At 35.8% G+C, this 13238-nt stretch overlaps 1 protein-coding gene across 1 annotated transcript in view; it reads right to left on the minus strand.

The window, feature by feature from the left end:
- Positions 1 to 2097: 2097 nt before the first annotated feature.
- mei-W68 (meiotic W68) overlaps positions 2098 to 13238 on the minus strand; it is a 61960-nt gene continuing 50819 nt past the window's right edge. The window contains exons 5-8 of the mRNA XM_083142314.1: positions 10712 to 10854; positions 9441 to 9578; positions 5999 to 6187; positions 2098 to 2487 (exon numbers count right to left, since the gene is read on the minus strand). Coding sequence (XP_082998440.1) covers positions 2368 to 2487; positions 5999 to 6187; positions 9441 to 9578; positions 10712 to 10854 — 590 coding nt within the window. The 3' untranslated portion in view covers positions 2098 to 2367. The remainder of the gene's footprint in view (positions 2488 to 5998; positions 6188 to 9440; positions 9579 to 10711; positions 10855 to 13238) is intronic.

Below are 13238 nucleotides of genomic sequence, written 5' to 3' on the forward strand. Positions count from 1 at the left end.
TGCATTGATTCTCATTTGCAAACTTTGTTTCCTTTATCCGTACGATATTTGGTGGAGAATGGGAAAAGCCACAGCCAATGGTAAAGATAAGACTAGGCAAATTGTCCATCAGCACGTTCATTTATTTTGTTTTTTCCGCGTTTTCTATTAAAATTTGTTTTGCTAATGTGTTCAAGAATTGAGACAAAAGCACAAAAAAACAGAATATCTTCTGCTTCTGGGCAAGTACAATTCTATTTGTATTCCCTAAAACTACAAAGAAACCGAAAGCGGAACTAAAAGAATGTAAGACAATTTGCCATTTATCTTTGCTGTTAATTGAACCAATCAGATGAAACAAGAGTTTGCTGCTGACTATACACGGCATTTTGGAGGGACCGATAGTGCCTTTCTGTAATAAATGGAAGCTAAAAAGGAAAACACTAACTACACGTCCTCTGCATATTTGCAATAAATAAATAACGAAATAGCGAAAAACATATTGTTATTTCGCAGCACGGCGTTTCAAGCCGAATTTCTCAGCCTACAGCCAAATATCACCCATTTTTTTATATAAAAAAATATTCGTCAAGCTGCACTTAATGGTATAACGATGAAATATACTTTCAAGAATGTGTTCAAGATTAAAAATTGAAAAACGGATTTCTTAAAAAAAAGTTCTCATTCAAAGAATTTTCAATAAAAAGTGACTAAGACTTGAGAAAAGAAAAATCAGTAATTATTTAAAAGGATTTTAGAAGAGCTTTCATTTGACATACGGATAACAAGTAGCAGATACTGAGCTGTTCCTAGTTAAATCGTATGAAAACTTTCCAACGATAAAAAAAACAACAATATTTTTCATCACTATATACAAAAGTAAACTAATAATTTTTAAATAAAGGTAATGCCTATATTGCACACACCAATTTTAATTTCTTAAGGATACTGTTCTATTAAGACAGACTTGCAAATATCCTATACTTTATAAAGTTAACGATAAGTACATGGACAGAAGTTTTGAGACGGCGAACCGCACAGCATAAATTTAGCAAAGCCATATACGAAGGTTCGAAACTCGAGAATTGAAATGGATATTTTTTCCTTAGTTATGTACTTTTTAATTCACATTCAATTCAATTTACATTCTCAATGCCATACATGAACCAAAATACGTAGATAAGCGATTATACATACACATCTGTGCGTGTGCGATTATATGCTTGAATGAATTGTTGTTTTAAGTCCACTTTAAGCACAGAAAGGTTAATCGGGCTGGACCTAGAGTTTAAAGTCAGATGCGAAGCACTGTGCTATGAACCTCCACCGGGTATCGAACCCAGGACCCCTTGATTGCAAGGCAATGACGTAAACACTATGCCATCCGGGAGGCGCATGTGTGTGTGTATGCACGCATATGCACAGTATTAGACAACTATTACAGCTCTTCGAAGGTTAAAGCTGCATCTTTATACAATTAGACGTGAGATTGTTGTGTGTCCTTCTTTCGAAGTAATTAGTTACCACTAACAGTTACTATCTTCAAGTGAAGATTGAATTTTAAAAATGGGTTTCTGCAACTGTAATTTTTTTTTTCAGCGTGTCGAGTTGCATCGCCGCTGTTTTCTGGCTTTCGAAACCAGAGTCCGCTACTTTCTATTTTCAAGTAGCTCCTCAATTGTCCTCACGATGTCAAAGTTCGATATTTCTGGCTCTCACACGGGGAATCAAACCTGAAATCACTAGTACCAAAGTCAAGATCGTCAACGATCAGAATACGCAGATCATAGTGTAAAGCCACGAGATTCAAAATACCTGTATTTGTGTTCTCCTTACTTTATGTCACATTTTGTCTCTTCATGCTAATCGCGACGATGACTTTGAATGGTGATTAGATTAAATGATTCCCTCGTCAGGAATTGTTAGAAAATTCCCTGCCTATTTCTTTCTCTCTATTTGATCTATTGCTCTGTGTATTTCTATCATTTCCCTCTTAATTTTTCCTTTTTTTTCTTTTAAAATTTATAAATACTTGTAAATCATGTAAGCTTGAAAACAATCTGTAAGTTTTACTAAAAACCTGAATCTATGGAACTGGTTACCCCTTTTTATTGTATTTACACATACAAGTATTACGTCATGATATTAATAAAGTGGTGAATAACATACAAACTGCCACGATATAAATTAAAATTGATACTCATTCTTATAAACTCCAAAGAGCATGGAGTAAATATTTTAATACATATTTATGTGTGAAACAGTACAAAATAAATATCAATGTGCATAGGTATGGTCACACCAACAAGGAAACCTTACTACATGACAAATTACGAAATAATTACCTGAAGATTCACATTAGTTGTGTCTATATGAAGCAGATCAGCTTTATATAACTTCTGGGCAACATATCTTGTTGCGAATGTAAGCGTCTGTCAAGTAAGAACGAGAAAACTTCGATAATGCTTCTATTTCTGCCTTTTTATTCTTATGGTGAAGGATGTTTATCTGCAGAGAGAAGGCAAATAAAAATTATTGGAGAATTTAAAACTCTTGAAGTACCAGGAGGTATTAGATATACTGCACACGAAAACTAAATGCATCAAATCTATGTGATATCTTTTGTGGCTTTTGCCAAGTATTAGCTTCGAAGTTTGATGAATTCTTGTCGTCTGTACAGGTAACGCCAAAATGCATCATATGATGTATTTCTTTAATGCATCAATTGACGCGTTTGTGATCCACTTTCGTGCATCTTTCTCGATGATGCACTTCAACATTTAGTCCGATCTACAGACTTCATGCATTTTTTGTTTCAACTGATGCATTTACTTTCTTGTGTGTGGAGACGAGAAAGAAATTTAAGAAATCTGCATTTAATAATTAGGAATTTGACCTAAATATAAGTTGCACTTGAGAACACTAAAATTATGGCTGGAGGATTCTCATTCATTCTGAAAATCAAATTTCCTTACTCTCTCAGTTTCTTCAGGCCACTGCAAAGAAAATTCTAATTGATTCTGATATGTTTTAAAACCACATTAGCTAATTTTTAAGTGTTAGATTCCACGTTGGTGTTAAGAGAATAATGTTTATTCTACATAAGCGAAAATAATTAAAGAAATACAAATTGTAAAAAATATACATAAAGGAAATAAGGATTCCTGTTCACTTGATTCAACCACGCCTATTTTTGCTATTTTGAAGCTATAAAATTTAAATTGAAATGTATTTATTTAATTGTTGTAAACATATTTACACCTTTACAAATACACCACCTTGTATTTATCATACATGCATGCATAAGACTATTTTACAGAGCAAGGTTAGCTACATAAGAGGCTTATACATTCAATACATAAGTCAGAAATTAATAAAAGATCAATAAATTTTAAGAGATAATTGTTCTTAAATTAGCCTACATTATTGTCGAATATCATTTCTATACATTGGAACATTTGCCCCCACTAGCGTTACCAATTTGTTCATCCAAAAGTTAGATTTCAAGACTGTACTGCAATTACATTATGATGTCTTCTAGTATTACAATGAGGCACTTTCACACATAGTTTTTCTCGATTTGTTTCGCAATCAATTACACGTGCTAAGATATTTTCTATATACTGATGACAGAATGTATTTCTTCCGCATTCAAGGTTACATAATTTAAGTTTTTTTTACCTAGGTTACTGTATTCATAATAGACATGATACATTTCAAAATTACTATACCTAGGTACATAAATCTACAAAACATGCGTTGAACATTTTCAATTAGCATTGTATAAAATGTATTACTTTTGAAATTTAATGGATGCCATATCTGACAAGTATATTCAAAGGACGGCCTAACCATAAAGGAGATTGCTACTTGAAACAAAATATTTCATATCATTTATCTAGAACAAGAATAATAGTGGTCCTAGGGCCATTGCGGTACACCATGTTGTTTATTTCTGAATGAGAATTGTTAATTTTAACTTTAAAAGTTCTGTCAATAACGTAGTTTCTAAACCATTTGCAATAACTATCTAAAAACGCAAGTTAATATAATATCTCATGATGTACAGAGTCGAAGGCCTTTCCTATATCCAAATATAAGACATCTATCTGACTCCTGTTAAAAAATGATTGAGTTATTAAATCTGTGATCACACTTGAATTAGTTGTTGTGGACCTGTTCTTTATAAAACCATGTTCATGTTAGCTTATTTAAAAATTGATTTGAAAACTGATATATTTATGTATTATATTTTCAAATATTTTCCCAAAAGAGTCAATTATGACAATTGGCCTAAAATTTTCGGTGCCTTTGAGACCTTGAACTTTGGGAAGAGGAACATCTTTAACACATTTCCATTTATTTGAAAAAAATACTTTTTCTTAATGATGAATTAAAGATTTTAACTATACAGGTGCCAACGTTTCTATATGGGCTTATATTACATAATTGGGAAGAATGATGGTGTAACACTATGTTTAATTTTCTTATCCGCAGCTATTATTATATCACTTCTCATATTTCCAATTATGACTATTTTTCTAAAATAATTTACCTTGTAATTATTAAAGAACGCCTATTCCGAGCTTAAACATAATCTTCTTTCAAATTTGCTCATAAGAAAGTGATATCGACACACTACTGCCCACTGGGAATCCCGTTTGACCTCGGCTGACCTCCATGGCGGAGTGATTAACATAGCGTGCTACGATTTCTGTATTATTCAATTTTTGATCGACAGCTTCACCGACCCCCCACAAGAATCTTATGCTCTGTTTCTAGTCATGGCTATTGAACCAAGGTGCCTACCAAAATAAATCCAAAATTCTTGACTCTTTCATGACTTTTTCTTAACCTTTATTTATAATCCCTACTTAGGTAAAGTAGGAAATTAACAATTAATAAAATAAATATTTATTTAATGAAAACCCTCTACAAAAACGTCAGCTTAAGATGAAAACTAAAGCTGTTTTTAACAATAGAATTAGACTTGCTTTATCTATGAGTGCATCCTGGGCTGCATTTGGCAGACTAGCTGATTCATGCCCGTTTCGCCCATTCCCCTTTCGACCAGTAGCGAAGAACTTGTCTTATTGGCCCAAGTGATAACACGCGCCAGAACGGAAGTACCGTTTCTCCCGTTACCGTTTCTCCCAGAGGGAAATGTGAAAGTTAAAATTCCCAATCGTGTAGATCCATATATATCGGATTCACTCGCGATCTTCTAACAAACCGTACTGGGAATGCAACGAAGAATGTCGCGCAACTATTGTGTTTGCCTAATCTAACCTAACCTAACCTCACTTCACTTCCTAATACTATTGTTAATATTGTGTTTGTACTGTGTATTCTTATGTACATGTATCTGTATTTCTGTTATTAATGCATTAAACAATGCGACAATGCTCCCCTTTGGAAGCCACACCTGATTATTTGGCATTTTACTTTCACATTTCCCTTCACATTCAAACCATCTTTTAAAAATTCCCTCTGGGCAATACGGCACTTTCGTTCTGGCGCGTGTTATCACTTAAGTCAATAAAACAAGTTTTTTCTGTACTGGGCGAAACGGGAAGACACGGACGAACTAGGCGCTAGCGTTTGGACTCTCAACCAGTATAATCTTATGTGGGGCTTGTGTTGGGGAGAGAGGAGTCGTCCTTATGCATTTTTGATTGTCCCTTCATCCATCTTTTCTTATCCCAATTCATCCTCATCTTCGCGATTAGACAAAAGGGGCAGAAAAGTGAAGTAAAATGAACTAAATCAACCAATCAGTCATTGCGATAGCAAAAATTTCTGACAAAAAGTACAATTTCTTCACTTTTTTTATTCACGTCTTGACCTACTTGTCGATGTCTTTACTTTGTATTGACATTCCTGACATTCTTGACTGGCAAACACCCTGGGAACGTTACGGAGAAACATGTGAACTATGTCGATACATTGCGTTTACGTCCCATCTGCTGAAAACATGTGAGTATCATAGTAAGGTATGAAATGTTTATCCGTAACTCACCTCCCTCTCCAGACGAGGGTTGCTGCTCATGTAGGGGCGGTTGGAGAGGTCCCGAAGTTTATCCAAGTCCGTCACCGTCAGTTGCTGCAGGCTGTCCTTTGGGAACCTCAACTCCTCGAGCTCGCTCGGGTGAATGCCTATCCACCGGGCTGCAGGCACTGCCAGTTGGTCAGACTTGTGAGACATGGCCTGCAACGTAAAAGTTGCCCTCTCTGTAGCTCGGGAACTCGGATTAAGTTCACTCAATTATTGCTGTAGCTGTGTGCTTTATCTGCCCCTATCCTAGTTATACAGGGTGGTTCAAAAGTCCCTTAACGCCCTCTATAAAATGTAAAGGAGTTAGGCTGGGTACAAATGGTCATAATAGAAACAGGTTACGCCTATGGGTAACCATATTGGTGTGTTCCAAGCGGAAGTCCGCCATATTGAATTCAAAACCATATTGGTGTGTTCCAAGCGGAAGTCCGCCATATTGAATTCAACTCAATATTTTTAAATGTGAAGGGGGTGATATGATATATCAAATCAGGCTAGAATTTCACGAGAAATGCAATTGTGAAGGTTTTTTGACGTGTCTTTAACCAGTAATGTTAGTAACGAATGCTTGTACATATTTACTCATTTTCGAGGTGTCAGAAAACAGCATTAAAATGTACCTAACGCATCAGGATCACATCGAGATCATATTGACGTCTATACTCTGTCCTGGGTATCACTGGCGCAAGCGAACGAAAACAATTCTCTGCGCAAGTAGTGACCAATGCTCTACCAATGAACACGCGGGAGGGAACTGGATTCCGTGGAGGGGGAAAGCGACTGTAGTTACCAACCTTCCCAGCAACGTGTACTGCTTCGCTCTGCCCACGTCATTTTTTCTGACACCTCGGAAAGGAGGAAATTGGTGCAACCGTTAATTTATAACTTTTTACTGGTTAAAGATAAGTCGAAAAAACCTTCACCATTGCATACCTCATAAAATTCTAGCCTGATTTGATATATCACATCACCCCCTTCCCATTTAAAAATGTTGGATTGAATTCAATATGGCGGCCATCAATATGGCGGACGTCCTCTTGGAACACACTAATATGGTTCCCCCCAGGCCCAACGTGTTTCTGTCATGACCATTTGTACCAAGCTTGTCTAACTCCTTTAAATTTTATAGGAGATGTTAAGGAACGTTTGAATCATCCTGTGTACTATTAGAGAGGCAAAATATCTTATTTTCCTGCATTTATTGATACAATTTTTCATGATATACATACTCGTATTTCATATTGTTACAACTGTTTTAGAAACTTTTAGATTTTGCCTATTTTGTACCCCACTGCCTATTTTTAATTTTAATGCCCTTTTTTGCCATTTTCAATGAAATTTTAGACGGTCTTTTTAATAAATTATATATAACGTATTTTTATTTCAAAAACGTTATTTATTTGCACATTATGGTGTTGTCATAGACAAATTTAAAGCTGAAAGAAAAGGGGTGACACACTTTAAGCATCCATGAAAGTCTTCGAGGAATCGGTGCAGCTGTTGAATGAAGTCCCAGGAGAAAAAAGGAGAAAAGTGGAAACGTCTAATGAAGTACAAATGTGAAATTGTGAAAATTGAAAACGATTTGTTTCATGAATGGTCCGATTACTTCTGTATAAGTAAAGAGATAATTTTCTGTTATGAAAAATCATTCTTTCTGAAAGACTGTTATTTATGAATGTCAAAAACTTTAAACAAATCTAGTAGTCATGTGTAACCAAGGCAACAAAGGAAAGTAAAAATGTTATTTCCATGTAGATTTTAACTTTTTGAATGGAAATATAGGTGAGTTGGAATGTGCCACTTTTTTATGTTTATTGTGCCTATTTGTTTTCTCTTTGGTGTCTATTTTACACATTATAAATGCGTTTTTGCCTGCCTATTTTAACCAAAACTAAATGCCTGAACGCCAGGGCTCTATTACTACTATTATTATTCGTGATTATATGCTGAGGATGATTCACTGTGCAACCGTGCGAGTTCGTATCGGATGTTCGCAGCCGACCCTGCCAATAAAGTTGATAAAAATCTCTGCCTTTCTCCTTCTAATTAATTTATCTTATTTTTCTCCATCCCATTCCTCTCCTCCCATCTCTCCCCCTCCTCTCCTCGTTCACTCTTTCTCTCCCGCCGACAGCGCCCTACGAAGCCAGAGGTCTCGGGTTCGAATCCCTGTCTAGACACGGGTATTGGGAGTGTCCCTTCAACTTGATCGTCACCCATGCTCATCGTCACGATTAGTCGCAAGTGGCAGAAAAGGGACGATAGATAACAAAAATTTAATCAAAATAAAATCTTTGTCCCTCTATATTTGGCCTCCGTCTGTTTTTCTTGTTTAATCTACTATTGTTAAGTCAATCCAAATAAAACAAGCATAAAATGTATTGAAATAGCGACGTTTCAGCTTATTTTTCTATAATTTATCACATCAGTTTACCAGATTTTTTTGAGTAACTCTGTCAAAATAATTGCATAAGAACATGTCTGCATGCATACAGGATAAAACATGCCGTTTTTCAAAGGCTCTTAGTGTCAAAACGAGTCATTAACGAGGCAAACTTTACTAAGAAAGGTTATTCCTCTACACGCACTGAAAGTTTCTTGTTCTTATAGGGGGCATCATGGAGCTATATATTGAGGGTTTCGAACATAATTTGTCTGAAAATTAGGTGACTTTTTCTTTGAAATGTCATCACTTTCTATCTTCTTGAGTTCCCCTAGTGGGACAGCAATACACCAAATAAAAATTTCAACCTGCTTTTCCATGATAATTGGGTGGAGGATGTTACTTTTTTGCATTTTTGCAAGGTAAAGACTATAATGGAGTCAAAGATTGGTTCAAAGCGTAAAACAATTTTGAGGGGCCCAATCCGAAATTATTCGTTCGGGTGTGTGTGTTTGTGCATGCATGCGTGTTGACAGACTGGTCGTTAGCGTTAGAATACACACCTTCACACCGGGGACCAAATTGGCTCTGGGGAACTTTTCTTTAGTCCCCTGAAAAAATCATTTAAAATATAGCAGAAAATTATGAAACAATGGCCTGGTATAATTTGTAGTTAATTCTAAAAAGTTCCCCAAATAGTTGCATTTTTCATAAGCAGTGTGTGAAGAATGTGTGAATTAGTTCCCATTAAGTATTCCAGGCGGCAGCACAAATGCAACTGTGTATATGATCTGCCAGAAGTGTGTAAGCCCAGCTCGTTATAAAATTACAATGTACGTACTCTAACCTACAGAAAACTACGTAGATCACCCCCCCAGAAAAAGGTTTCGCGAAATAAGGTGTCACAATTTAAAATCTTGCAAATCATGAGGCGTTTATGAATAAATTCATTTTTTAAAGTCGTGGCACGTCTATGTTTGTGTTTGCACCATGCGATTCATGATTTCATGTAATCCTTACCAGTGATCCAAAGCGATAGACGCACATTATGTCTATCCCGTGAGGGTCAGCGTCCACAAGAACGAATATAGGAATCTCCAGTTCTTCCCACACTCGCCGGACCAGTATTCGGGTGTTGATGTCTGGAAATCCCTTTCCCTGCGAAATCAAAAGAGAAAAGAACATCAGACATCCATTATTACTTTCACATGTCTTGTAAGATTATATTGGGGCGCTATCCATGATTTAAAGTGAGCCGGATCTCCGATCCTGCAAATCAGTTCCTGCTGATACTGGACACCGATTTTATTTACATAATACAATACTATACAAAAGTTCACCCTATGTTACAGTAATTCTTGCAAACAATACATGAAGAGGTTTTTAATTGATTTATTTGCTTTATTTTACTTCGCTTTTTGTGCAACTTTTGGCTAATTCGCGAAGATGGAGATGAGTGATGACATGATGAAATTAATGAATAGACACTCACAAACATCCATGCCCAGACCGGAATTCGAACCCAGGACCCCTGGCGTCGTAGAAGGCTGTGCTAACCACTCTGCCACGGTGTTAGCGGCATCTTTTCATAGATGATAATAAAATTATAACATTTTATATTAACGAAATAAACGTGTGTGTGTTTGTCTACATGGATACACCATCATTTATAAGGGTCCACTGGCGTGCGCAGGTTTCTTTTCGGGATGGGCTAGAATTGTGGAGGTGAATAGTCCGTAACTGCTTTCTAGGGTTGCGGCACACACAATAAGATATTTCGTGTATTGAAAAAGACTTTCCACTCTCAAAAATGGCAATGGGGGTCATAATAAGGCGATTTTGCATTTAGGACTCTGTTTTCTTTTCGAGTTCTTCAGTGGTTTAATTTCTCTCTTTCAGCCCCCCTCTGCGTACGCCAGTGAGCGTACCACAGCATTTAGTGTAGTTCTTACGATGAACACCATGATAAATAATAACAAACCAACTTGAAGGATACAGAAACCTTGCTTCCCAGAAAAAAACACTGATGATAATAATAATAATAATAAATAACACTTATTTTGATATGCATTTAGTATTATTTGTATTATTATTATTATTAGTAGTAGTAGTAGTAGACTAGTAGTAGTAGACGTGTCTTTTCATTTGTGGTTGACGTTCCGACTATTAAGGGAGAAGATCGAAGTAAAAAAAATATATACATTGTTGGTATGTTCAGGCATCGTCACACGAAAGGAACATTTTAAGTGGAAAACAAAAGATATATGAAGAAAGCAATTGACAACACTAACCGTCACTAGCAGACAGGGTCCAAGCCTGTCCAGCATCTCTTCGTCCAGAAGCTTCTGGAACGTTGCATCCTTCTCCACCACCAAGAGAAATAGAGCAGATGACTCCAAACTGACATCAACTATGTTTTGTGGCACCAAGACTCCTGCAAGAATTAAGATTAGGTGAGAGTCGTCCAAAACGGAAAGGTAAGTCTAATGAAGACGTTAGGTTTCTCGCTGATTAGTGCTGCTACCTGGGATCCAACGCGGTACTACCAGGCCGTCCACATGCCATTGAATCGAGTCGTGGACGTGGCAGCCCGACCTTCTTATTTCTACAAAGTTTTCAAATTTTGGTGATTGTTTTTTCTATTTTGCCTCTATACTGTGTTTGGTATTTTTGAATATTCAATTTTTGTAACTACATCATTGATTCTTCCACTTTTAAGTTAGATTTTGACATATTGCTTGATTATGTTATCTTCCATCAGATGCAATGTTTTCTAGTGTGTCACTGTCTGCTAAAACGGGATTGTCTCCCTTTTGAATGCTACTGGCCAATATTGAAATATATTTTGCCTACTAAGCCTATGCTTTAATTAGAAAAATCTGTAATATTATGATGTTTTATTAAGTGTTTAAACTGAGTATAAGTTATTATTTGTTAATGTTTTTAAAACAAAAATGACAAAAACAATTCCTGCCTTATAGCTAATGTTATTGCATTTTTCATGGTTAACTTGAACTTTTGTTCTTTCAAAGAAGTTTTTGTAACAGAATTTTGCATTAGATCTCGAATTTACATTGTTTCATATGAGTACCCCAATTTACCGAATCGGTTGTCCAAAACGGGGACATTGCATATTTTCCAGAGAAATGTTCTTCTGCCTCCCCCAATGTATTTTTTACATAAACACCCACGTTTCCCGATAGTCTAGAAATTACTCAGAAAAGAAAAGGTCTGAAGCATGTTTTATATATATATATTTTTCATTTATAAATTTGCTTCAGGTAGGCAAACATATTTTAGTATTCCCATTTTGGACGACTCTTCCCTGTATCAAGTGATTATGTCTTTTAATTTTGTACCTATATCATGCACCGCACATTGAAATTTTGACCGTTTTATGAGATTGTGTTTCAACAGAAATACAAAAGATTCTTAATTTCTAGATGCTTTATGTAATCTTGAATGAGTCAAAATCTTCAAGTTCGCCCCCAGAGTCGCGATTGCCGAAAAGTGGCAGAAAAGAAACGCTAAAAAACATAAATAATAATATTTCTGACAGGAAATACGTCACTACTATCTTCTGGTTTAAGATTGTCATAGACCAACTTCCGAACGATAAAACAAGTCAAGTAACTAGTCAATGCAATAATAAACTAGTTGAAAAATCGAAAACTACGAAAATAATTATATTTGGGAAGGATGTTATTATTCTTGGAAAAGGGAAAAAATATGATATTTGCTTGCACATGTAATTGCATTCAGCTAATTCAAATCAATTATGAACGCTTGAAACGTTACTTGTCTTCATTTTTATATTCCGAGTACCATTAATATATTCATTTTTAATTTAGAAAAAAACGGTAGTAGTGTATATTTGCCGGTTCTACGCCATACTTGGTACGAGCTCTTTTTTTATGGATTTAACCTCAGTGGTAGCATATTTTGACGATTATTTTGTTGATTTTATAGCGTTTGACAACTTTTCAGTGCAATTTTCATCGCATCTATTTTTTTTCCTACTCATACTTGGTACGAATGCCACGATCTTACGTGATATAACTTAACCTATCTTACGATTTTTTTACGATCTTCAGTGACCTATCATTTTTTTTATTTACGCACCGAACTAACTTACATTGGACTCCGTTTGTTTTAATATTTCAGTATTTTAAAGTTTTTTCACATATTTTATATAACCTAAAAAATGTGTTGATTTTTTTTTAGTATGTGGCAATTTTTTCTACGAAAATTTTAAAACTGTTCCGTCACCCTCTCGTTCTTCACGTCGTACGGGAAGGACTTCTCTGCACACGGTATCCTCGGGCAATGGACTGTTGAACTCGCAAACGATCTTGATGTTGGTTCGATCGTTGATAGGGGTAAAAAGACAGTTCTACGCCAGAAAATGATGCGTTTTTTTTGCAACCTTAACGGAAAATATCGTAAAGGCAAACGCGAAAGTGATAAGATAACTCTGTTTCCGGTCGCTATTTTGGATTTCCGAACATAGGTTCTATTCATACTTTACTCACATATAGGTGTACGTGATGAATTCGCAAACAGATTTTTCCTAAGTCTTACCGTTTCCAAGATAACCCCACTTCCGGTCGCCATTTTGGATTTCCGACCATAGGTTCTATTCATACTTTACTCACATATAGGTGTACGTGATGAATTCGCAAACAGATTTTTCCTAAGTCTTACCGTTTCCAAGATAACCCCACTTCCGGTCGCCATTTTGGATTTCCGAACATAGGTTCTATTCATACTTTACTCACATATAGGTGTACGTGATGAATTCGCAAACAGATTTTTCCT

The sequence above is a fragment of the Lepisma saccharinum genome, chromosome 20 (assembly GCF_977018435.1).
Source record: "Lepisma saccharinum chromosome 20, izLepSacc3.1, whole genome shotgun sequence".
NCBI classification, from domain to species: Eukaryota; Metazoa; Arthropoda; class Insecta; order Zygentoma; family Lepismatidae; genus Lepisma; species Lepisma saccharinum.